Source organism: Hylaeus volcanicus, chromosome 4 (assembly GCF_026283585.1).
Source record: "Hylaeus volcanicus isolate JK05 chromosome 4, UHH_iyHylVolc1.0_haploid, whole genome shotgun sequence".
Taxonomy (NCBI): domain Eukaryota; kingdom Metazoa; phylum Arthropoda; class Insecta; order Hymenoptera; family Colletidae; genus Hylaeus; species Hylaeus volcanicus.
Window position 1 is genome coordinate 25285031 of NC_071979.1, and position 26505 is coordinate 25311535.

At 35.8% G+C, this 26505-nt stretch overlaps 5 protein-coding genes across 14 annotated transcripts in view; 2 read left to right on the forward strand and 3 right to left on the reverse strand.

Annotated features, from left to right (window-relative positions):
* Positions 1-171: 171 nt before the first annotated feature.
* On the reverse strand, positions 172-2421 carry LOC128874855 (nuclear inhibitor of protein phosphatase 1). Its single transcript, XM_054119971.1, has 6 exons — positions 1955-2421; positions 1765-1825; positions 1526-1679; positions 1214-1434; positions 939-1142; positions 172-839 (listed from the first exon to the last, which is right to left on the reverse strand). Exons 1-6 carry the CDS (start codon positions 1981-1983, stop codon positions 477-479), a joined length of 1032 nt encoding a protein of 343 aa, XP_053975946.1. The 5' UTR covers positions 1984-2421; the 3' UTR covers positions 172-476.
* A 638-nt stretch (positions 2422-3059) lies between these two features.
* Positions 3060-10570, forward strand: LOC128874840 (dynactin subunit 1). 4 transcript variants are annotated; one of them, XM_054119941.1, is made up of 11 exons: positions 3060-3485; positions 3555-3712; positions 3837-3863; positions 4003-4062; positions 4620-4764; positions 5218-5280; positions 6231-6368; positions 6438-6575; positions 6685-9342; positions 9424-9585; positions 9661-10570. In XM_054119941.1, exons 1-11 carry the CDS (start codon positions 3318-3320, stop codon positions 9874-9876), a joined length of 3933 nt encoding a protein of 1310 aa, XP_053975916.1. In that variant the 5' UTR covers positions 3060-3317; the 3' UTR covers positions 9877-10570. The 4 variants fall into 4 exon arrangements, with proteins under 4 accessions (XP_053975916.1, XP_053975918.1, XP_053975917.1 ...); XM_054119943.1 differs by lacking the exon at positions 5218-5280; XM_054119942.1 differs by lacking the exon at positions 4003-4062.
* LOC128874854 (casein kinase I) lies at positions 10521-15379 on the reverse strand. Its single transcript, XM_054119970.1, has 7 exons — positions 15175-15379; positions 14935-15054; positions 13782-13891; positions 13450-13672; positions 13065-13358; positions 12700-12982; positions 10521-12469 (listed from the first exon to the last, which is right to left on the reverse strand). Exons 1-7 carry the CDS (start codon positions 15193-15195, stop codon positions 12459-12461), a joined length of 1062 nt encoding a protein of 353 aa, XP_053975945.1. The 5' UTR covers positions 15196-15379; the 3' UTR covers positions 10521-12458.
* A 213-nt stretch (positions 15380-15592) lies between these two features.
* Positions 15593-21586, forward strand: LOC128874844 (methionine--tRNA ligase, mitochondrial-like). 4 transcript variants are annotated; one of them, XM_054119951.1, is made up of 10 exons: positions 15593-16039; positions 16117-16261; positions 16338-16417; positions 16526-16714; positions 17745-17906; positions 18008-18282; positions 18359-18590; positions 18676-18902; positions 19006-19240; positions 19351-19993. In XM_054119951.1, the coding sequence occupies exons 4-10, from the start codon at positions 16555-16557 to the stop codon at positions 19905-19907; spliced, it is 1848 nt and encodes a 615-aa protein (XP_053975926.1). In that variant the 5' UTR covers positions 15593-16039; positions 16117-16261; positions 16338-16417; positions 16526-16554; the 3' UTR covers positions 19908-19993. The 4 variants fall into 4 exon arrangements, with proteins under 4 accessions (XP_053975926.1, XP_053975927.1, XP_053975925.1 ...); XM_054119950.1 differs by adding an exon at positions 20028-21586 and having other exon boundaries at positions 15603-16039; positions 16338-16714; positions 19351-19939; XM_054119952.1 differs by having other exon boundaries at positions 16117-16417.
* Positions 21000-26505, reverse strand: part of LOC128874849 (dopamine receptor 1-like) — a 53052-nt gene continuing 47546 nt past the window's right edge. For 3 of the 4 annotated variants that reach the window (XM_054119963.1, XM_054119964.1, XM_054119962.1), the window contains exons 2-7: positions 26287-26356; positions 24910-25219; positions 24673-24814; positions 24395-24498; positions 23984-24266; positions 21000-23078 (exon numbers count right to left, since the gene is read on the reverse strand). In XM_054119963.1, the coding sequence (XP_053975938.1) occupies positions 22794-23078; positions 23984-24266; positions 24395-24498; positions 24673-24814; positions 24910-25219; positions 26287-26356 (1194 nt within the window). In that variant the 3' untranslated portion in view covers positions 21000-22793. The remainder of the gene's footprint in view (positions 23079-23983; positions 24267-24394; positions 24499-24672; positions 24815-24909; positions 25220-26286; positions 26357-26505) is intronic. The other variant, XM_054119965.1, reaches the window with a different exon arrangement.

Consider the following 26505-nt stretch of genomic DNA (forward strand, 5'->3'; position numbering starts at 1 on the left):
TTTCACATGTCTCTTTAGTAATATTATTTTTATAATCGATGCACTGTGTACATGAATAACAATTGTTCGCAACACGTACGACAATTGCATGAGACCAGTATTACTGTCCTGTTGCTAACAAGAAGTACCTACATGTTGCTACCGTATAACAGTGTTTGTATTCGTATAAAGTAAGATAAAACTCTGTTTATTTATACCTGTGTATCTTACAGCAAATTTTAGTTATAATTTTGATCTTTGCGACAAAGTAACAAATGAATTAATTCAATAATGTAGGTCTTCTAAAACGCAGTTGTACAATTATGCTTAAAATATATTCAGTTTAAAGTTTCGAAATATGAACATAAGCATATGATGTTAACTAAATGTTTTTCCTGAAACTTTATACGACGAATTTATACACAAATTCTTATATAACTTAATTTCTAGAACCTGTATAATAGAACTATGTAGTAAAAATAAGTTTCCTAATACTATTACACTAGAAGCGTTGGTATGGGCTTTTTCCCAGGCCAAGCTTCTTTGGCATATTTTTTCTTTTTTGGTTCCATTGTTCGTGTTTCCGTAGGTCCTTGTATTTCTGGTACGTGTGGCGCTTCCGCTTGAATTTGATTGGGTGTCATCTCTACTTCGGGTGCCGGATTTGGTAACGCGATACCAAGACGTGACGTTAACGAAGATAATGCACTAGAGAATGGGTTAAGAGATAATGATGACGGGGTAAACTGTTCTGGTGGTAAATCTTGATAAAGTTGAGGTGTAGTTGATGTAGGTTGAAGGTGCTTCAAAGGATTGTGATCTTCGGATAAAGATAGCAAACCTCCTTCCATACGCATTCTCTAAAATACACATAAATAACAGACACGTTAAATATTTTTGATTAGTTAGAAATCACGCTGAGTATACAAATGTATTGTATGATACATTAAATCACATACTTTGCTGGGAACTACGGTAGTTTGTACAAGATTACGAAATCTGCCGACCGACGGATCGACGTCTTCCGGATTTATTACTTCTTCGTCATCGTTAAATGTAATTCCTTTTTTCTTTCGTTTTCTCGTTGGTTTGTGAATTTCATCGTCCGTTATACCCAGCATAGATATGCGCCTGTTATGCGCAGTATTAAATTCCGTTAAATTCTGTAATAAATAATAGAATTATTTCTATAGATTCTAATGTAATTCAAAGATAATTATTATTTAGCACATACATCGAGTTCTGTCTCTGTTTCAGGTAAACCTAATAAACCACCAGCATCTATATCTTCTGACAGTTTTTCTAGTTCCTCGATAATAGGTCTTGTACCTGTTTGAGGTCTTTCTCTAATGATATAATATCGAGTAGAAGCTCCAAAATGAAATGTACTGTCGATTGGTAACTGGGTAGGTTTATGAGCTTCTAATCTCATATTACCTATAAAAGTTCCATGTGCTGAAAGATTAAAATTTAAAAGACATTTGTTGCTCATTTTCAGTTTTCATAGTAAAGTACATAGTTATTGGATTATTTTCTAAATACTTACTACTACCCAAATCGACGAGAAATGCTCGATTTAGGTGTTTATGGTAAACAAGGGCAGCATGAACACGAGAACAAGATGCATGATCTATACAAAAGTCGTTCAACTGTTGATTACGGCCAAACAAATAGCATTTCTTTTCGTCTACCATTAATTTCTGTAACAAAGTATAAGTGTTTTTAAGATCTTTCTTCTAGAGGTGCAAACCTCTAATTATGGTACGTAATACACAGTTGTAATACCTGAATTAATTTGTCATTTTTTAATACATCTAAATGTAATCCGACTGGTGGCTTCCCTGCCCTGAAAAACATAACCTATATTAGCTATTAATATCAGGTAAACATTTGGCTTGATAGATATTATTATTGTGTGTCACAGAAATATTTAAATACTCATTCAGAAATACCAACAGAAAGTTTGCAAACATACCAATTGGGCACCTCGTAATGATTAGCCATAAGTACTTTGTAGTAATTTACTGTGCCATTTAAATAAGGAAGTATTAAGTTAAGAAAGAAAAACACATCCGATGTCAATGATACCAGAACGTCATATTAATCGAGTGGTTATAAAATTTAGTTGGAATCTTTCGTACAAGACGCTACCCACGCTGCATGTGTTGATTAATGTTTACCGAATCTACAGTATAAATAATACATGTATATACACGCACCCACGCACAAAACTATTTCGTCAAAAAACTAACGTAAAATACTATTTTGATGTCATATACATATTTATACAATCTTCGAAGCAGTAGTCAAATAATTTTCTACCCTGTACAAAATTATGACACTTAAAATTATAAATCTTGGAAAAATTAATCCACGTCAATAGTCTCTCATAATATCTTTCCTACAAAATGAATTGTACGTGTTTTTGAACATCACGAATAATATAATATTTTCACACTACATTAAATCACATCATAAAAATATAGGCCCCTTATTTTACGACAGCCCTGGCTCCTTTTAAGGGATACCTTGAATATTTCCAAAAGTTGTTAATAGCGCTGTAATCTTATTCTATTCTGAATCGATAAGGTTGAATTTGATATTGAAATGGTAAGAAAGAACAGTATTTCTCAAACTGGATTCCCAAGGCTCCTACTCGCGTGAACGTGTAGGTGGAGATACGCAAGCTCTCACAATATAATATATTTTATAAATCATTTGAGAACACATATAAAAATAAACCTCCTTCAGCAAGTTTTAATACTAATTGGCGCCATCGGTGGGAAAACGTCCAAGTTTATAATAAAGATAGTCTCCCATTCTTGACTCCGGATGGTAATATAGGTATTCGTACAATGATTTTTTGTTATATCCAATAATGTATAAATGAACAAGCATTGTAATACTAAAATTCAAATGAGAATCATTTTTTAACTCTTCAACCCTTCATTTTTTAATTATAACAAACAAATGGCTCTATCTAGCGTTGACAGTGGGAACTATTTTCACTACAAACTTGGACGTTTTCTCACTGATAGCGCCACTGGTATTAAATCTCGCTCACTGAGCGGCTTAATGAACGGTGGCCTTTCTGGATGCACCCAACTATTCCTTTGGATGCTAGGTTTATTCTGTCAGACCTGTCAGATTCTGCACCTCGTTGAGTCAAAACGTGTCATATGTTGTCATATTTAGTTTCGACCCTAATACATAGTATTTATTTTGGAGTAAAGGGAATGTGTGAAATGGAAGGGAAGGTTTAAAAAGATCACACTAGGTTAGATGAATCAATGGACGTATTTGCAAAGAATCGCATATAAAAATTCGATACAGTTGAAATGTCTTATAAAATCGGACAACGCGTTGAGGTTCCTGGCAAGGACTGTCAAGGAGAAATTGCTTACATTGGTCACCCAAATTTTGCTTCGGGAAAATGGATTGGAGTAATTCTCGATGAACCGAAAGGAAAGAACAACGGTACTATTAAGGGTCATTCATATTTTAAGGTAAGACACTTACTTGAAAAAAGAGATTCCATTTTTAATGGAACTAAAAAGTTTTTTTCGTTGCTCTAGTGTGCAGAAAACCATGGAATGTTTGTACGGCAGTCCCAGCTTATTTTATTGGATGAAGCAGGTAATAGAACAGAACCTGTTAGTCCATCTTCGGCAGGTAGTAGTGCTACTACACCGGATGAAGCCAGCGTAGCAAGGGCTAGAAGTCGGTTAAATAGGTATGTCTCATGTTTGTTGCTTACAATCCACCTACTTTTAGGTATTCTGTTTGCTAGAATATTCTTGGCATAATATGTACAAGTATGATTAACCATATTGATATAAATTTCATGCTTCTATTAGTACACATCGAAGGAATGAACCCACTGCGTAAGTTTCTATTTTTTATACAATGGTTCAAATTATTTACCATAAAATGTGAAATGTTTTTTATATCAGTAGTAATCATTTAAAAGAAAGGATAGGTATAATTAATAGATTCTTAAAATTCGTATGCTGGTCATAAAAGAGTACGGAGAAAAACATCTCCTGCGCATGTTACCCGGCAGCAATCTGACAAGCTTTCTGGGTAAGACTTTGTATACATCGATCGTTGAAAAGTGTCTGTCTCAACATATTGTTTAAATGCTTTTATGTGTGCAAATGGTAAATAATTGCAATTAGTTTACCGTATTACAATCTATATAATGTATGAAGTATTTTAAAAATGCACTAGAAAGATAAAATATTTATCTATGAAATGGATTTTTGAAAATTCAGTCCAATGAAGCAACAGTCGAATAAGTTTTTCACCAATGACAACTAATAAACCAAGTACACACAGATACATCACTCAGTTGGCCCATTGTGATTCTTTCTTGTACCATCTCTATAGCCACTTGTATGTAGTTACTTTTAATTTATTGTCTTTTCTGTTCGTATTATAATAATGTACGAATTTATCTATGCTTATTGTCTATAGGTTCTTTTGTTAATCGATGTTCGACACTTCTACACTTTACGTGATTTATATGCAAGAATATGTGACTTAATGTCATTACAAAATATTATATTGTATTAGTTTTGATATTGTGAATACTCAAGTTATTTGAACAAAACAAATTATTAAAACTATAATCTTTGCAGCTCACGATTGTCTTTGGCTGGTAGCAGAACACTATTGAGTGCACCCAGTACAGAAAGTTTATCTGGATCGCAACACGAACGTAAAGATGGAGGAGAATCGCTTATACCGGCACCCACTTCTACTAAAAGAGCTTCATTTATCGAGGTATTGTCTCTCTATATGAAAAATGATACTTTTCACAGTGACAATTATAATAAGTTGATGTACCATTTATTTGTGTAAACACAATCAATGGATTATTCTGAGGATTCAACAAGGCATGGATATATGGTATAATGTTTTAAATGAGATGTAAAAATACATTTTAACATGATATATTTTCATGTTCAAGTTAATAAGAAGTCATTGATTTTATTATCTTTGAATCTTTGGGCTATCCAAAGTAATTTACATGTTTACTGCTATTGTATTTAGAGAATCTTATTCTGTGATGTGGTAATAATGTAACAAATGCCTCTCAGTGCATATACTTCGTTGTCAGAGAGATTCTTGGAAATGTTTAGAAAAATAAAACGATAAACTATAAAGTTTGAGAACAAGTTAGATGATTCCGTTGGCACAGAATGATTCATATGGGAATGCACGTACGTGTTTCAGAAGTCCCCTAGCACGAGCTCGCCTCCCGGCAAAAAGCCAAAGGCCCAAGATGATCACAATAATGTAATTAATACTCATTAATTGTAATATCTAAATTTTTCTCATCTGACCTTAAACTTTCTCATACTAGTTATTTGTTGATCATAAGCATTGTAACACATGACTTCATAACAACTAGCATCATTGCACTTTGATGGGTTTACCTGTTCTTAATGGATTATGGAATTGATATATCCTCCACCATATTCACTGTTGCATTAAGCATCCGCTTTGTTAATTCAGTTCTGTGATGCTTTGATACCCTACAACTCTTAAGAGGAAGGGGTATTCAGAGATGTAGTTGTTTTTTTTAACAATTAGATGCTGAATTCCCCTTATAGTCGTATTACCGAGGCGATAATAATAACTTTTTTTTACGAATAAGCACTTGTCAGCATTGTGGTATAAAGGTATACTACTACTTAAACCTTTCCTTTCTTTTAATCACTTACCAAGAATTAGATATCCCTGATACAAATGCAATTAATACTTATAAATGGTCAGGATACGATAGTTGATTTAGTTAATATTGTGCCTACTGCAAATTCCAATGTCATATAACACAAATCAATTCATCGATTGAATCTCCTACACTTGTTAGAACTAATAGAGTATTCGGTGTAGCTTGTTGGTGTCTTTTATTACAATTAATCTCATTAATCACTTTAAAATAGACTAATTCTATTGAATGTACATACAAAAACAACATTCTTCTAAAACATAATGTTTTTGTACAGGAAGTATGGGGTGTTTTTTTCATTACCGCAGATAAAATATTTTATATTTATTTACACCACTCGTAAATTATTTGTTTGAAATATGACATTTTAAAGTACACCAGCGAGTAAAGTATATGCGAGAGAACTCAAAGAATTTAATTTGCGATATGTATGTACGTTGTCCAATGCGATAATAAAAGAAACACCCAATTTACGTTGGACCATGTTCTCATTTATTGTTTGTTTCCAATCTAGACAGGTTTTGTAGAGACATTAAAACCACAGTTTGTACCTGGCCAAGTAATGGCAGGTTCTGCTGCAGCTGCAAATGTGGTAGAAGAGAAACTGTCACAATTGCAACTTCAACAAGAGAATGAAAACTTAAAATCTCAGGTAGATCATTTGAAAAATGTTTATTTCCTCGAACTACATTTGTCAGACATCTAACTTGAACATTTATAGGTTCGTGACCTTACCGACAAAGTGGAAACTTTGCGTGTGAAAAGAATGCAAGATAAGGAACGAATGAAAGACTTCGAAAAAACGAAGCTTCAATTCGAACAACTTCTGGAATTTAAGGCGAAAGTTATGGAGAGTCAAGTAATTAGAATTCAGACTGAATTTTATAAATGTCTTTTTTTGTTTAGCTAACGCCATGTATTTTCTACTAATTTTGAACGTTGTTTATTTATTTATTTTATGACATAAGGCTAGTCTTCAAAGAGATCTTCAACGGGCACGTCAAGAAGCAAGGGATGCTCACATAGCTCGAGAACAATTCCAAGAAGAAATGGCAGATCTCGCGGAAACTGTAGAAATGGCTACATTAGACAAAGAGATGGCCGAAGAAAAAGCTGAAACGTTACAGATCGAATTGGAACAACTCAAGGAAAAATTAGAAGAACAAACGTTAGATCTAGAAATATTACGAACAGAAATGTCTGAGAGGGCTGCTGGAGGGGGCTCTGCTACTGGAGCTTCAAATTACGAAGTAAAACAATTAGAACAACAAAACAATCGTTTACGAGAAACTCTGGTTAGGATGCGAGATCTTTCCGCTCACGAGAAGCATGAATTTCAGAAGCTTCAAAAAGATTTAGATCAAAAGAAATCGGAAATATTAGAGTTAGGACGCACAAAAGAAAAACTGTCGGCACGAGTGGAAGAAATGGAACACCAGATAGCAGACTTGCAAGAACAGGTCGATGTCGCATTAGGTGCTGAAGAAATGGTCGAAGTTCTTGGCGAAAAGAAAATGGCATTAGAAGAAAAAGTTGCAGAACTGGAAGAAGCTGTATCAGATTTGGAAGCTTTACAGGATATGTCCGATCAACTCGCTGAATCATCGAAAGAATTAGAATTAGAATTGCGCGAAGAATTGGATCTAGCTCTTGGAGCGGCCCGTGATGCGTACCGACATCGGGACGCAGCTCTGGAAACATTGGCGGATCGTGAGCTAACAATTACTAAATTCCGCGAGCTCACTCAACAATTGCAAGAGCAATGTTTGCAACTACAACAACGCGTACAATCAACGGAAACCTCTAAATTTGGAATGGGAGGTGCGGAACAACAGTTAGCAGAGATCTTAGACTTCCAGAAGACTTTCGCCGAAACCCGTGCTCAAACGAAAGCAGTTGACCTTGAGTTACGGCGATTGGAAGCTGAAGAAGCACAAAATCATGTGGCCTACTTATTATCCTTTATGCCTCCTGCATTCTTAGTTCGTGGTGGAGATCACGATGCTATTCTAACGCTTCTTCTAATACCAAGAATTATACAGAAGACGGAAATACTTATATCGCAGGTACGAGTCAAGTATAGATCGTTGGACAAGGTTGACAGGGCAACTGTAGTGAAGGGTCATTCGGTAGCACAATATACATTCAGATCACATCTCTGTTCGTACATGTATGCATTGCAAACGTTCCTCGGTTGTTTCGAATCGGCCTTGAGTGTTTGTACCCCTGAAATGTTACTTAAAGCTGGCGCAGCTTACCCGGAAATGGCCGCGCAAGAAAAATCTTTAGATTCCTTGATAGAATTAACTAAACGAGATCAATTGGATGAAAACCTACCGATGGACGCTATCGAAAAATGTTGTGGATACTTTTGTACTATGTTTATTGTACTATTCGGGGAATCCATCAACCAAGCTCGCTTGGTGGTTAATGGTACGAGAATGCTGGACAGTTCTTGCGATGCTATCACAACCATTGCTGCGGCGATTAAAACGTTAATTGAAGGGGACGGTGGTGACATAGGTCTTCTTTGTCAGCATGCGGAAACGACTTGCGAAGTGATACAACAGCACTTAAAATCAGCTAGAAGACGAGTATTGACCGATCATGGTACCGCATTGCGTGCGGCGGAATCTAATTTAGGATTGGATAAGGATTGCAGTGAACAGGTGTTTACGTGTTATCGACATGCAATGATGATTGTGAAAACGTTACAAACATTGTTAAAGAGTGCTGTACAAGCAATTATAACGAATGGTGACTTAGATACAGGACTCGGTGCGGATAAATTAAAAGAGATGGCTTCTGTAGCGTGTGAAAAAGTGTACGATACCGAAGATATAGGACCTGTAGCCACAATTAAGGAAAGCTTGTCGATCGTACAACTATTGGCAGCCAATTTAGCACAAAAAATGGCCGAATGTGAAAATGAATTGGCGATAAGTGGACACTTGTCGCAACAACAGGAACAAGGTGCAGAGAGTGAATCCTTAATGCCCATTAAGATACGAGCACAAGCTGCAAGAAAGGAGGCAGAAGAAACGAAAGTTCTTAGTAGGAAATTGGAAACCAGAGATAGCGATATACTTGAAGCAAGATTGGCTCTGAGAGAAAAGCAAAATGAATTATGTGAGATGATCTTAAGGAAAGATGTTGTTGAAAAGAAACTTGCGACGCAACAACACGAGCATGAATTAAACGTAGAAAAGTTGAAGAGAAAATTGGAGGAAGCTCAAAATCAACTGAAACGAAAGGAAAAGGAATTCGAAGAGACGATGGACCATCTTCAAACAGACATCGACAGTTTGGAAAGTGAACGAGGTCAACTTAAGGAAAAATTAAAATCTATTGGAAAAAAGACTATGTCTGTATCCGGAGCAGATAGTATGACTGGAAATGCTGCAACAGTATCAGGGCCTCAATCGGTGGACAATAAATTCTTAATACAAGAAATAAGTGCTCTCAAAGAAGCTTTGAATAGTGAAAATCAACAAAAGAAAAAATTAATGTATAATGCATTACGTACAAAATTAGAAAGTTTGGATCCGATAACACTTCCGCCAAAAGCAACATCGGCCGATGTAAAAATTCAAGAACTAAAACAGAAGACTAACAATCTTACCAAAGTAAGTTGAAAAATTGTTACTTGCATCGTGTCTCATATTTTTCTAAATTTCTAATGAAAATTTATTTTTTTTGATACACAGGATATTAAACAAATTATGATGTTCCCCACTGTTCCTGATTTGAGACGAAAGAAAGCATCCGATTTGGAAGGTCCAGTACTAAAAAAGGCAATGCCAATTTACCAATTGTTACAACGTCAAATAGTTATGAGAGAATTAAAAGAACGTGCTGATCAGTTAGTGGTAAGTCACAAATTATTAAAGAAATGTATTACGGTAATATCAAACTGAAAGTAAAACGTTGTATATCATTTCTAGGGTGAAGTCCGCGAGGAAATTGTAAAGAGAACGGCAGGAGGAATGGCTGAAGCGAATTTCGCAGTATTTCCAAATCGTGAAATGGCAGCAGCGATGAAGGAGAGTAAATTGTTTGCTGCAGAAGTCGCAATTCCTCATAATGGTCCGGAACAAGTTTTTACTGTCAATGTAGGAACCCAAGAACTTAGGAAAATTCATACATTACTGTGTTATTAATTCTTAATTTGTAATACTTAGATTTCATATTATCATTATGTATTCAGCGTAGCGAAATGTGCTATCACGAAAACCGACTGGAATACGAAAGTATTGATCTGTAGCTTTGTTTTATATTTGTTTTTACACAGTCTATGGTCTGTGGTAGATGATCCATATTCTATTGTATTTATATGTATACATTTACTCTATTTTGTATACGAAGAACACGTAATCGATTATGAATTTGCATCTGACGAAAGGAACAGATTAAATCTAACGATAACGTAACTTTGGAGCGAGCGAGTTTTCTTTATTTCCGATTGGCTACAGCACGATGACCGGTGCATCGTTGCTAGTAGACTGCAGCATTTTGTTACTTTATAAATTCAAATGTTATTATTACTAACAATGCGAACGATAATGTTCAGCACCTTTGTGGCTCCTGTATATCTTTTAAGAATTGTCAAATATACGGCTTAAAAATATTTACATAAATATCCTTTACATATTCCACGTGTCGAGATTATCGCAACATAGAAACTGCGTGTTTCTTTAGAGCAGTTTTATCGTACACTTTGAACAATGTACTTTTACCATTCTGGATAACGATAATAATTGCGTATTGGCATCAAAACTAACACTTAATGAAATAAACGCTATAATACAATGTTTCAGTTTTTATTTATAGCGATTAAAAGAGCAATAAACTGTTGATGTATCTTTCATTATTTATGAAATAACGTATTCCTTAATTACTGTCACAATTTTATTATACATACACACATGTATATATGTATACACACGTATAAAACCTTATCTGCATATATACATATATACATACCAGATAGTAATAAGTGCATATATCATTAATTATTCTTTAACTTACTCGTTCATTCATTCTCGCTGCATGGTAATACACACTTTTACTCATTCATTTCGTGTTTTTTGATTCCCTCTTTTTTTCTAATAATAATAATAAAAATAATAATAATAATAATTAATTATACATTCACTCAAAGATATTTAATGGTTATATCTCTTTTCCTTAAACACTGTCCAAAAACTCCATTGAACAAAGTTGTCTGTTCAAAATACAATAGTAGACATAAGATCCAGTCGTGTTCATCCTTGTACCGTAGATCACGCTAAGGCTGACCGGACGTTTTCTTTAGAATGTTTCCACAATAGGGACATGATGAGTTAACAATGATCGATTATACATCGTTTTGGAAGTAGTGCTTAGAATATGGACATGAATATTGGCGTAACTAGTATGGTCAATGTGAACGAAAACTTTCAGTGACAGAAACAAGTCTTCTCGAACTCCTTGCTAATCGGTGTATGTAACGTGACTTCGCGTAAGAGGATTCATTATACATATTAACAATCGACTGACTGATCGATTACGGATCTCTAATTGTAAGTCACGCGTTATAAACATTGAAGCAATAGCACGGGGAATACCACTGCACAGTCTCTTCCATTAAAACTATACGGAAGAAGTCCTTTGGCTGAATCTGAATACAGGATTACTTTTCAATCGAAATAACGACTTATTTATGTATTAAATTTTTTCACAATTTTACTTATTCAACTAAAAAGTAAACCTGTAATCCATTTCCAGTACAAAAAAAGTCTGTTTAATTTTGTTTAATATAATCGACTAAACATAATCACAGAAAGAAAGAGAGTAAGCAATGAACTTTATCACTTAACATATTGTAATATTACTTGCCAGTATTTACTTTTGAGATACTGCCACTTACTCGTATGTACGCAGGATATACGCCCATGTGTTACACTATGTATGTATATTTATATAAAAAAAAAATTGTTATCAGGGTCAAGAATATCAAAGGAAAATCTTTGATACTGTTGACATGGTAGCTTATGTAAGACAAATATTAACATTTCTTTCGAAGTTCCACACGTTATATTTATACTATATTGTACTGAGAATAAAACCAAAATTGGGAAGCAACAAACTGTATTTATCTCTCAGTACATTTATTTATATACTTTCTTCCATACATTCGCATAATCATTCACACATTCTCACATAGTTTCTTTTTCTATTTGCAGAATAGATATCAAATTTTATATAATGTACTTAATTATCCCGAATGTTTAAGAATGGTCAAAATGTTCTCTCTTTCTTTCTATGAAAATTATACGTCGAATTTTCGATTAAATCACACGTTACACCGTTACGTGTACTCTTTTACAAAGGTCTTTGGGGCATCATAACCTTTATTTCAATTATTATCAACGGTGAATTAAATAGGTAATAACAAAATAAGAACAAGCCACCTCTGCTTGATCTCACTTGGATTTTAAGCCCAAAGAGGTGGATCAACCAAAACTCTAAGCACTGACAATACACTGAAGCTTTCACTGACCAGTGAATTCAGTAACGTGTATTTGTGGCATTGTCCTCTTTCTATGTACGATACGCTTGTAATCGCAGAATTCCTCCTTTGTGTAAACTTAGAAGGTTGATTGATTTGACTCTTTGCATGGTATTCGTACAAAGTCGTGTACCTGATCTTGGACACTAGCGACTGCAAATAGGATTGATGCAACGACAAGTGATTATAGTCTTAACGTGCTCCTGAAACAAATATTAAAGATACATATAAGAATAGATAAACAAACTATATAAATATGACTATAAAAACACGTATTAATACTAATGCTACTTTTCCCTCTGGATTCTATGAAGATAACAGGGATAGAAAACAAAAATTTACGTATCTATTTATAAAAAAATCTGAGTGATTATATTACTAAAACACAACATTTGAAACATATATAGTATCACTTGGAACATAAAATGGACACCTGGTTGAGGGTTGGTCAGGCCTGGTAGCTGACCTTGGGCTTGTCCTTGCCCCTGAGTACCAGGAGTGGCTGGACCTGGACCACCTGTAGCTGCTCCACTAGTGCCATTGCTACTTGTTGCTTTTTGTTTTAACATCGTCCAATCAAATGTGTAGTCGTATTGATGATTTAACGTACGGAAAAGTATACGGAAAAGTTGACGAAGATACATGTAATCTGGACTTTCTTCAAAACGTAAACCTCGCGTATAATTTAAATACATGGCGAATTCGGCAGGAAATCCCTAAGTACAAACAATTATTCAATTTAAATATCATATATTGTCTTTGACAGAAAATACTACTACTCGCAAACATAGAACATACCTTACATAAAACTTCTACAGGCGTGGACATCTTTTTTTCACTTATTTTCTCATATTTTTGTTTCTTAGTAGCAGCTTTGAGTCCTTGCCAGGGCAAAGATCCTCGATTGAAATACATAAGCACATATCCAAGCGATTCCATATCATCGCGACGACTCTGTTCTATTCCAAGATGTGCATTAATTGACGCATACCTTGCCGTGCCTGTTAAATTTTTGTCTTCTCGATATATAATATGTAGTCTTGTACGATTATCTCTGTATTTTTTAGCTAATCCAAAATCAATAAGAAACAGCTGAAATTTTGTAAATTACCAACATCACTTTTCACTAAAATTTCATAAACAGTGCAGAAATAAACACTGAATATAAAAATTAAAACAATACCTTGTTACAGTGACGACCGATGCCCATTAAAAAATTATCTGGCTTGATATCTCTGTGAATAAAATGTTTACAATGAACGTATTCGATCCTACCAATCATTTGGTCTGCCAACATCAAAACTGTTTTAATTGTAAATCTTCTTGAACAAAACGTAAAGAGGTCTTCAAGAGATGGACCAAGAAGGTCCAATACAAGTACATTGTATTCCCGCTCTTGTCCATACCTATATTTCACAACAAAACATATCTATAGAAAATCCATACAATACTAGAAAAGGCTATTTCATTTTAAATTTATTTCAATTTAAACAATACATGAGAAATGATAATTACCAACGTATATGAGGTATCCCTACACCCCCGTTTAAAATTTTGTATAATTTCGACTCATATAAGAGTTGTGGATGTCGAGCACGGATACTTTCCAATTTAACAGCAACTTCCTAAAATGACACATAACATGCATGATTTAATTTGTTATAAAAGGTGTTTAATATGTTTGTATAGAATATATATTGCAAATTTTCAATCAGTTATTTATACTTGACATAATTAATTGAATAAATTCATATTCTTTTCTTTATAGATCTTAATTCACTGATTTTCACTAAAATATTAAACATTTACCAGAAATCCATTTTCTTTAAAATATAGTTATATTAGTACCATAAGACTTTTGATGTTTAAAATTTTTATATAAATAAGATCTATAAACATATGTTTGCGATATTCAAATATTTTATTATTTTTGTTCTACATTACTAATGCACGTAATTATTTTTACTATAGTATGATAAAAGTTGTGTTATATATGTAAGCGTAAAATATAATTATGAAAGGGAATGAAAAGAAGTCTTTGTGTCAGAAAATAAAAGTAGTATAAGTGCATTGAGCAAATTTATAGTACAAACAACAATTATAGACAACTGGCATTTGCAATAGAAAAATTTCGACTGTACAGATATATATTTCTGATGATCATTAATAGGCTATTAAAATTATTTTCATGTGATTATTGCAACCATGTATTTGGGTTAAAAACACTAATCCGTGATTAATGATTATCTCGAGTAAAAAAATGTTTATGGCAATATTCTCTTTTACATACTGAGGTTAATGTTATTGCAAAAAGCTGAATAAACGTTTTAATACGCAGATAGAACTATACGCGAGAACGTTAAAAATAATTATCGAATTCGCCGTAACAACCACGTAAACACAACTTCGTTAGAACGAATAACTTCTGTTTGCAGATTTTCTAAGAAAAAACAACGGATAGTTGATGCAACCAACAACACAATATCGTAGAAAACATATTTCAAGAAAAGCTTAATGTTGGCGTTAGGAAAATACTTGTTCGCGGTACACATATGATGAAATGCTCGTTAAAAAAGGGGGCTTCCTCGAGAAAGAAATAGGAAGTGGGAAATATGAGAAGGAAGGCGTGCTGGACACAGGCCGTCTCGTACGAAACGGTACTCCTTACCTCGCCATTAGCGATGTTGATACCGAGGTATATGTCGCCGAAGGATCCCGAGCCGATCTTCCTCATCAGCCTGTACTTGCCACCCACGATAAAGTCGTTCTTCGCTACTGACATCGCCAACTGCAACGACATATTACTCTTTGCTTCCCAATTTCTGTCTACCCTCCGCTAGAACCGACGGCGGACCTCTGCGACTTGGCTCACGTCGGAATCAAACCTGATTTAAAGTACTGAGCGTACCCGCTGCGAGATATACGCCATTTAGTGGCAAACACGATGATGTTGATGCTTCTCGGTGCCGTATTGATGGTGGATTTACTCTTCGTTAAAAAATATGGAGAGGAAACTGTGGCCAAAAGTCACACTCTCTACCTAGCACAACAAAACCCCATTAACACGCCGACATTTTCCCTTTCGCTAGAGGCACGAGAGCGACTGACGTTGCGGAAACGATGCGTCACGGCGGGCGTTATTCAAGTCAGAGTCCTTATCAACGGATCCTCGCCAATTAATCGCGATATCCTTTCGATCCGATCCACTACAAATCTTTTATTTTAATAATCCAGATAAATTTAATATGATCGTGGCCGTAAATTTGGAATCGCCGCGAAATTTAATTGTAATGAAGTGACTCGCTTGAATGCGGTACTAGATTTTCCTCAGGGCCGTGTCGATATTGTCATTAAAGTTCTTCCAGCGAATCATATTTCTTAATTGATTCTTTTTTCCTCTTCGTTGTTCTTTCAAATACGTTTTTTTAATATCGTAAGCTGAAATTAATCGTTTAAGAATTAAACAAAAAAACAAAAAAAAACAGTGGAATATACGGGGAATATAAATCAGGAACTTTTCATCAATTTTTTTCATACATTGTTTAAAATTGGTAGTCATCGACAGTGTAGATATAAACATTTAAATGTGTTTTAATTTAAAATATGCTTCCCCTCGCTTGGTACTAAAATATTTATCATGAATTGTAATAAATTTCTAAATTTTTGTTATTTCTTACAAAAAACGATTGATATAACAGTTGATAATAAAAAGATTGTAAAGTATATAAAAAAAATGTTTAAAGTATCGCAAGATAACGAACATAATTTTCGTTGTACGTATGTCTATGCTTTGTACGTAATATAGGTCAAACGTGTCATCGTGTTTTAAGCGATTTGTCCTTTTGTATAGATACGTTACTGATGTACCGGAACCTTGTGCTACTTATTAGGACTGAATGGATTGATATGAAATGTCTTTTGCGTATGTAAGATGATTTTTCATTTCTTAAATGTTCATCATCTTGAACAGAGAAAACATTTAAATGGAAAACGTCGTAAGCAATTTTCCGTTTGCAAAAAAATAAAACAACTACGTACATGGCAGTATTGACAGTTTGCAATTTCGTAAAGTTTTCAGCGACACCTAAACCAACCTAAACTGATGAAAAGGATACGTTACTTAATGTGCATTGTTTTGCCGCGGAATTGTTGTATGTAACTACATAGTTTCTTATTAAATTTTAAACGATCAATGGCAATATCTTTGCGATATACAATACGATTGTCGTCGTCGATATTTATGAAAAATGTTTGTATAGAAACGAGAAGTAGTAACAAACGATTCATCATGACAAGTCGATCGAAACTTGACAAAGTTTTAAATGATCTCCAAAAGAATCCTTATTTTGACAAGTATGCTGAAAAAATAGCGAAGTTTCAGAAGACTTGTCCGGAAGAGTTTTTGCAACGTGCCGAAAATCAAGAAAAGAAAGAACGAAAAGCGAAAGGTATATAACCTATATAGTATTTAGGCATGTTTAAAAATTAAACGATTTGTGTTTACTATTAAAATGTAAATGTAAGTCGATTCAACTATTTGAACAATAAAATAGTCTATTATTATTAACTAGTTGTAAGTATCATATGTCTATTTTATTCTGTTAATAAGTATGTTATTCGATTGAAGAGAAACAAGAACAAGAGTGTAATTTTTATCAAAGTCAAGCAAAACCACATTTGGATCAAATTAATCAACCTCGTAGAGCAGAATTAAATAGCATTATGAAAGTAGACATGATCCAAGATAAAACAAGGGAAGAGATTATAAGTATTTGGAAAGATTATCATAAACAAAAGGATTGTATATCTGGGGTATTAACACCAGGTCAATTTGATAAAATGTTTGAACGTGGAAAACGATATCCTACATTTTTATTACCATTACCTAGAAAACAAGGATATGAATTTATTGTCATTCAATTTTTTGGATTCGAGGTTCATATGACACCACTTTTATGGTACCAGACACACAAAGAAAATGCACCGGAATGTTTAACTATGTTGCATTATACCGATCTTAAAGAGAATAAAGAAATTGTGCTAATGCGAGGCGAATTTGATACAAAAACTATCAGTGTACAAGAAGCACAATGCTTAGCAAATGAGTTACAGTTATACTACTGTACAGACAATCCTCAGAGATTACAATTATTAGAGACATTTACTAATAAGCCTGATGAATTCAAGCACATGGATCTTGTGGCACAGTTAGAAACAATACAATTTGAATTGCCTACCAATTGAATGTTTATGTATAAAAATTGTATTTATCCTTTATTGCATATTATCGATATAATGAATTTGTACATAGTGCTATCAGAATAAATGTTTAAAAAATGAAAGATTTACATGATGTTGTTTATTTAAGAATTGAATAACACTGCTATGATTTTGATTTTATTTTAAATGTTTCATGTAACATATTCTGTTCTTATGGTATCTTAATTAATTTTAATGGTATATAAATTTGAATTCTAGTTGCAGTTCATTTAACAAGGTCTTCTGTACAATCCTTGTGGACCTTTCCATTCTTGAAAACTAAAATACAATCGTCGTGGTCTCATATTAATAAAAACAATTTCTGTGATAATGCGATTAAGAACACATACATCACTACACCTATATTTTATGTTAATGCTGGTATGCAATTATAAATATAGAAAAATTTGTTTTGTATAGAAATATATATGCATAGATGCTTTCTGTTGAAACATACTGATTTTTATCTTCCCTACTTTTAGGACCACATATCGGACATCTTTATACTGCAGTTTTGGCAGATGCTATGGCTAGATTTAATTCTATGTTAGGACATTCTGTATTTCTAAACACGGGAACAGATGAACATGGCACTAAAGTTGAGAATGCTGCAAAAGCAGCGGGTATGCTAACGCATGAATACTGCACTGAAATATCATTGAAATTCCTAGAAATGTGTCATATGTTTGGTATTAAATATTCAGATTTTATTAGAACAACTGAAAAACGACATATGAATGCAGTTCATCATTTTTGGGTTGTTAAACTATTCAAGTAACAGTCTTATATTTAATATTATATTAACTGTGCAATAAAAATTTGAAAACTTCCAGAATTGTTTAGAAGAAAGAGGGCACATTTACTTAGGAAGATATTCTGGATGGTACAGTACATTGGATGAAACTTTTGTCTCGGATACAGAATTAATAGAAGAGAAAGATAAAGCTGGAAATATTATACAAGTATCAAACGAATCTGGGAATCCTGTGGAGTGGACCGAAGAAGATAATTACAAATTTCGGCTTACTTCTTTCAAAGATGATTTAAAATATTGGCTGAAGAATGGTATATCTATTTACAACTCCTTTGATTGAATGAATTTGTTTTTATTGAAGAAAATCGTTATTTTAATATACAAAACTGTATTTAGAAAATACAGTACAACCGGCAATATATCGTAATACGTTGTTGAATTGGATCGAAGATCTACAAGACTTAAGTATTTCTAGACCTATTAGCAGAGTGCCCTGGGCAATTCCTACTCCGAATGATAACTCTCATACCATATATGTATGGTTTGATGCATTAGTGAATTATTTAACTGGGGTAAACTATCCGAATAGATCGTTTAAACAATTTTGGCCACCATCCATACAGGTAAATGTCTTTACTTTATTTTAATATAAAATAATTTAATAATATTATAAAGCATTTAAAATTCAGGAAATCATTGTTAAAATCTAACAATGTTTATAAATAGGTTGTAGGAAAAGATATATTGAAATTTCATGGCATATATTGGCCAGCATTTTTGATAGGTGCTGGCCTCGAACCACCAAAGAAACTCTTATGTCACGGGCACTGGACTATCGATGATCTGAAAATGTCAAAATCTAGAGGAAATGTGATTTCTCCATTTGAAGCTATGACTAATTACACACCAGAAGGTTTAAGATATTTCCTCTTGCGTCAAGCGGTACTACATTCGAATGCAAGTAAGGCAAATGTATAACATTACTATATATATTTATATGTAATTCCTTTTATTCGCCGCAAAGATAACGATGTTTATTTTAACGTTTGACACTTCGTTTCCTATTTTCAGACTATAATGCTAAAAAAATTCAGAACTTATTAAATGCCGAACTTGCCAATAACATGGGAAACTTAATTAATCGATGTTTGGGTAAAAGTATCAATCCGAACAGAACGATACCTTCTCCAAGCACCTATATAGAAGTTTTAAAATCCAAAGCAGCTATTGAAAATATAAAAACTCTGGAAGTAATAGGTGAAAAAACCAGAGTGTTTTATGAGAAATGTCAGTTGCATAACGTAGTAGATACTGTCATGAATATGTTACACATTTCAAATCAAATGTTCAACGACCATAAACCATGGTATTTACGCGAATCTAGTAACTTTGACTCAGCCAAAGAACTCGAAGCTGTGATATCTCTTAGTTTAGAAAGTGTACGGGTGGCCGCTACGATATTATACCCAATAATCCCAAGAGTAGCTTCTACTATCCTGGATTCGTTTCAAATGCCAAGATTAGATCGTAGTTGGAACGAAACAACACCACTTCACATAACAGATGCTTTAAATAGAACAAATCGTACTGTACTACAAAATGAATTGTTATTTAAAAAAATAAATTAAAAATGTATCGAGTGGATTTTCAATACCAATTGGTGGGTATAGATCGATGCAGGATAAGGTTGTAATAAAACATTTCAAATTTAACACCCGCGTGGAAGTCTTACGCTAATATATTTACAGAGAACGGTCATTCAAACATATCATTAGTATACATGAACATCGTGCACATGTCACTCCGACAAGGGAGACTTAGTCGTTTAATGGCCTCTTTTTAATTTACTATGATATATATTCCTAACATCCGCTTCTCTCTCTAGTCGGAATGCAATGCACTTTGCAGCGTAGATATAGATGTATGGAAGTGGCTCGACGAAACATCGTGAGCGCTGGTAGCCTTTCGCGAGGATTTCTTTCGTTTGGAATATATTACGCAGATTCGAGTTAGATTCAACGGGTTACACGTGATTTTGCGTTACGTTAGCACCTAAACGAAACATCGCTTAAAATGCATAAAATACGTGGATCGCGACTGGGTGTCCCGTCAAATAGAAAAATAAATAAATGTCTATTTACAAGATGGAAAATGAATCTGTGCGGGTTTCGCCGCAGTTCTAATACTAATAAGCTACGATTCGACAGACGTTACTATTAGTGCTCCGCGTAACATCCAGCTTTACGTCGTAGATGCGCTATCAACATGATTTCATAATTACAATTGCTTTATGAGAACGTTATTCTAAATACCTACACTCGAATTTCTCTACGAATAAATCTGTTTTTTTTTCTCTTTTTTATTTCAAACTGATATCTTCCTGTTGAATTTCTACACAGCTCTCGTTTATTTATTTATTATTTTTTTTAATCGTGGGTGGATTATGTCTCATGGATATGTTTTGAACTACCTTTTGGTGATTGTCTTTAATTTTCCTCTTAATCGATTGCTTATACCGACAAGTTTCGTCACCTTTCACCGTTTATGGATAAAAAATACTGAGTAAAAAAATTCATACGGAATTTTCGTCGTTCATCCTAAGCCATAATTAATATCGATTTCAGTTTTTAGCGCCGAAACGGAGGGATTGAGACAACATTGAACTTTCCCTAGTATGTTCGATATGTAGATAATTCTATTGCTTAGGGCGATACGATATCTGTACATTTTTATAGCATATTATATCCGTTTAAAAATACAGGACAAAATTGTGTTATATGAACCTTTGGTTTCGCGAAAACCAATTTGTAGAATGTTCAAGTTTCGATTATGGCAAGTACAGGTTCAGATTTTTTAACACTCTGCATTAGTCTTTTTTTTGTTGTATTCGAATACGATACGATCGATAATTACGTTATTTGGCAAATTCATAAAGGAAAAGTTCAATAACGTGCTCTGTATTACGACAAAATTTCGTAAATTGTGTAATATCTTGCTTGAATAAGTAAACGACAAACTTTATCGTTACGGTTAACGTTGATATTTATAATTGCTGTTCTAAACGTTCCATAAGTTTTCGCGGGCTAGTAGTAGAATGCAAGCAGTGTTCGACCCTTTAAAAAAGAATTTAAAGTATTTACCGGAATTTTGATTTAACGATTTTCTGATTCGATCGACCAGATTTACACGTTAACACGAGATGTTGACTTACGTACTGTCGCTGGAAGGGATCTTGTGAGGTCGTAAACCGAAACAGTAGTTATTGCTTTATTGGCCCAGGTAATTGATCCGTAGGACGACAGAGGTGACGCGGCTCTAAAGTATACAGGGTGTCCAAAAAATGTTGTAACACCTTGAAATGGGTGGTTCGGGAGGTGATTTGAAACAACTTTTTCCTTAGCGAAAATGTTGTCCGAGGCTTCGTTGAGGAGATATTAACGGAAAACGTCGACCAATCAGAGCGCGCGTATACCGTTGGAGCGGCCGTGGTAGCGAAGGCTACGAGCTAAGCGGCTGCGTCAATGTCCTTCGATGCACGTCCAGTCGCTTGGTCGCGTACAAGCGTGGCCGCTTAGCTCGTAGCCTTCGCTATCGCGGCCGCTCCAACGGTAACCACGCGCTCTGATTGGTCAGTGTTTTTCGTTAATATCTCCTCAACGAAGCCTCGGACAATATTTTCGCTAAGGAAAAAGTTGTTTCAAATCACCCCCCGAACCACCTCTTTCAAGATGTTACAACATTTTTGAGACACCCTGTACATGCCCACGTTACACCCCGGGGTCCCAAGACTTGATGTTTGCTACGCGGGTTTTTCCAAATTGGAAAAACCGAAAACTCTTGACGATGATTGGTTAACTATGTTCCTACCTACCACAGTATTTTCAATAAGTCGGCCAACAGAATTATGTGTGAACATACATAAGAAGAAAAAAGTTGTTGAGATATGAACATCCTAATTCTGATACCATACGGCCCTGAACGAAAAGTCTAGCTCTGTCCTTGTCTAAAAAGGTGTCAGATTATTAATTGCGGTCGACTTAAGTTGTAAAGATCGATGTCCGACCGACTTTACGACCTCACAAGATCCCTACCGGTGACTATACACACTTTATGCTAGGATAATGTGACCAAACGTTCCAGATTCGATATCGCATTAAAATAGTTTCCCAACTCGAAACTTCGAAACTCGCCCAATCGCTGTAGCATACTTAACGTTCATGTATTACGTGGTCTTTTCTTCTTCTTGGTGTACTATTAAATCATGTTGTATTTGAAATTTGCGATCATTGAATTGAATAGATCTGTTCGAATTCGATTACATTATAACACGTGAAATCTATTATCGTGAAAATAACGTAGCGAACTGTAAAGGGTCGAACCAGCCGTGGTGAAAAATTTGTGTACAGTTCGTGAGAATCCAGGAATACGAGACCAAGAGCGCGGCCCAGTTTTTACCAACGCGAATAGCGCTCGATAGGAAGATCGATACATCCGAAAGAGAAACTCGAGTTCAGTTATATCGCACTCACGATAGTGTCGCGGTGTCTTTGCCCCATTATTCCGACTTGACAACTATCCGCACTCGATCGCGGGCTAATATTGCATTCGATCATGGATCCGTTTCGTTTCTGGACAACCACGGACCGAAATTCGCCGCATTCACTGGTCGACGGTTGATTTCCGCGAGCCCGTGCACCTTTTGTGAGGATCCTTTTGAACGCCTCTCGGAATTCTGTGTTGAAGATGCTGTAGATGATCGGGTTGAAGGCCGAGTTGCTGTAGCCGAGCCAAGTGAGTACCTGTTACAGATTCATTTTCTTAGTTTCTTTTTCTGTCTCTCAACGATAAAAGCGTAACGCTAAAAGCATTTCGCAAACGCTTCGACTCGTACAAAACGATGATTTCAAGAGAGCAGACATTCGAATTTTTTAGCGTCTTTAACATGTTCTCGTAAGGGCGGAAACGCGAAAGGGGGTGAAATCCGTTCAGCGGCCATGTTTGCTTTCTTTACGCGGTTTTCATGTATACAGGGTGTTCCAAAAATGTTGTAACACCTTGAAAGAGGTGGTTCGGGAGGTGATTTGAAACAACTTTTTCCTTAGCGAAAATGTTGTCCGAGGCTTTGTTGAGGAGATATTAGCAGAAAACCCCGACCAATCAGAGCGCGTAGCCTTCGCTACCACGGCCGCACCAACGGTATACTCGCGCTCTGATTGGTCAGTGTTTTCCGTTAATATCTCCTCAACGAAACCTCGGACAACATTTTCGCTAAGGAAAAAGTTGTTCCAAATCACATCCCAAACCACCCCTTTCAAGGTGTTACAACATTTTTGGGACACCCTGTATATACAGGGTAGAGGTGATTTGAAACAACTTTTTCCTTAGCGAAAATGTTATCCGAGGCGTCGTTCAGCAGATATTAACAAAAAAACTTCGACCAATCAGAGCGCGTAGCCTTCGCTACCACGGTCGCTTCAATGGTATACTCGCGCTCTGATTGGTCAGTGTTTTCCGTTAATATCTCCTCAACGAAACCTCGGACAACATTTTCGCTAAGGAAAAAGTTGTTCCAAATCACATCCCAAACCCCCCCTTTCAAGATGTTACAACATTATTAGGACACCCTGTATATCTCGAGATCGGGACACGCTACAGGGTTGATGTTTTGCATATGGAAATAGTATTTAAAAAGAGTGTTTCATACTTGGAAAGCTCGGACTGATATGCAGCTCTTGCAGTACGCGGCGACGATATTTACGCAGAAAAAGGGTACCCAACATATTAAGAAAACTCCCATAATTACGCCCACGGTGATGGCGGCCTTGTGATCGGACACGTGGTAAGGGCTTGTCGGCTTCGTTTTTGTTTGCGGTTTTGGTGGCTTGTTGCGAGTGCTCTTCGCGCGAAAGCTCTTGGCCATTGAGGTGTCGGGTAGTTTTGTCACCGCCCGGATGCTTTTCACGTGCTTCTGAGCGTAGCAATAGAGCCTGAAAGTAACAACCACGTTCATATACATATACATATTTAGATATATATTTAGATATACATATAGTATATACATATTTTTTTTTTAAAAACATAACCAATTATTCGATGGTTTCTTATTAAAATTTACCTGCAATAAATTCCCAGCATCACGATGCAGGGTACGTAAAAAGATATGGAAGAGGAGACCACCGCGTAAGTGGGCGTAAGTTCTAAGGTGCACGTAGGGTGTTCCTGAAAAGCAAGACGATCGAGAAGTAGATAAAGTTATTTCGAATACGTTGCAACGTTTATTTCAAAAAGTATTTCTGTAGTCTTTATAGGGACCTCGATGTATAGGGCGTGTAAAAATTATGTTAACGCTCGTATGGAATTTGTCTCTATACCGAATAGTCTGTATAGTCGTACCTCTATAGTTGTGCCGTTATCTATGGGTTCGTTTGCCCGGTGAAGGCCTAGGCTGATCGGTACGAAAGATATGAGTCCCGCGAGCAGCCACACGATAGCGATTCCAGCGAACGCGACTCTTCTCGTCACCCAACGTCCGTATCTGTTTGCGACACGATAGATGAGCATTTTGTTTTCGATACGAAGTCACGATTTGTCCAGTTTTGAATAATAGAATAAACGAAGAAAAGGAATTGCCTGAGAGGGTCCTTGATGTGTATGTAACGATCGAGGGAAATCGCGCAGAGATTCAAAATGGAGGCAGTGCTGCACATAACGTCAAAGGCGATCCAGGTGTCGCAGAACGCCGGACCGAAGACCCAATAGCCGAGGAGATCGTTCACTCCGGCAATAGTCATCACCAGGCAACCGACGGTGAGGTCGGCGATCGCGAGGGAGGCCAGGAACAGATTTCCTATCCTCCGTAACCCGCGGTCCGTGTAAATTGCCACGCAGACGAGTATGTTGCCCGCGACGGATAAAAATATCAAGATCAGGAAGAGGAATCCTGGAAGAATCGGACGAACAAACTGCTGGAATAGAATCGATGGAGCTTACACAACTATCGTTCACCCCTCGAAAAGTCTCCGTGTTAGAGTCAAAGGTTCGAATATCGCGAATTTAACCTTGTCCAGTCGAACGATATCGTCCTAACTGGATCGTTTTGTTTCGGTATAATATTACGTTATTCTTCCTACAAGTTTGCTTTTGGAATTTTACGATCGGGGGATAACGGTAATCAATTGTCATGCTCGCGTGTCGTTCAGGAAACAGAGTGTCGAGTAGATAAAAATCAACATCAATTTTCTAGACTTTTTCCATCGCACAGAGGTGCTCGACGATTGTTTTCCGATTCAAGTCCGTGTCCTCTGCCAATTCCCGAGTCGTTCGACATTGGTCGAGGTAAAGAAGAGCTTGGAGAACGTCCTCGTTGAACTCGATTTGTCGTCCGGAGTATGTCCGGGGTTATTCTACAAATTGCCGTTATCGAATCGTAAACGTTGCGAATAGATTCTTTGCAAGCAGTCAGGATTATTGATTTTTATCTACTCGAGATTTTGAAAACATTCACCGCTACTAAATTTAATCGGAAAACGTTAAAAGCAAAGTTACCAACGGAGAATAGGCCCTTGTAACGTTATATAGGAACAAACAATTCAGTTGGGACGATATCGAGTCGAACTAGAATGCTGCGGGCATATTTCTCGACCTAATAGGCGTGTCACCAAAATTAGTAGCGAACCCTCCAGACGCTAGTTATTGGATCCAGGAAGACGAGAAGCGTATACGTAAAAGTATATGGAATAGGAAGAATGAGAGAAATTAGGGAAATCGAAATACCCGGCACTAAGCAAAGCGAACAAATAAATCAACGTTTGTTGGAAACGGGGAAGGTGAAAAGTTTATAAAAGTAACGGAAAAAGCAAGACACGACGAGCAACGGAGTAGACGACGAAACAGAGAGGGTATTGGGGGATTGGGCGAGCTTAGATCAAAGTTTTCGAGCGTAGAGCCTCTCAGAGGGTTGTCTTCGAGGGGCGAGTCGCGATCGATCAAATGGGAAGTTTAGCGAACCAACTAGAAGCACCGACAACAGCGAGGAAGCGTCTTCAGGCAGATCTTCTTCCCCGTCTGTCAGGTTATTCTGCAAACAGACAAAAGGATTTCATGAATACACCAAGACCTCTGACAGATTACAATTTCTGGCTGAAACGGTTACTTTCCTTTCGAGCGAGTACTCGGAACAAAGTACTCGCACAGTATACAAAGAAGCGGATGTAATATTTAGGGAAA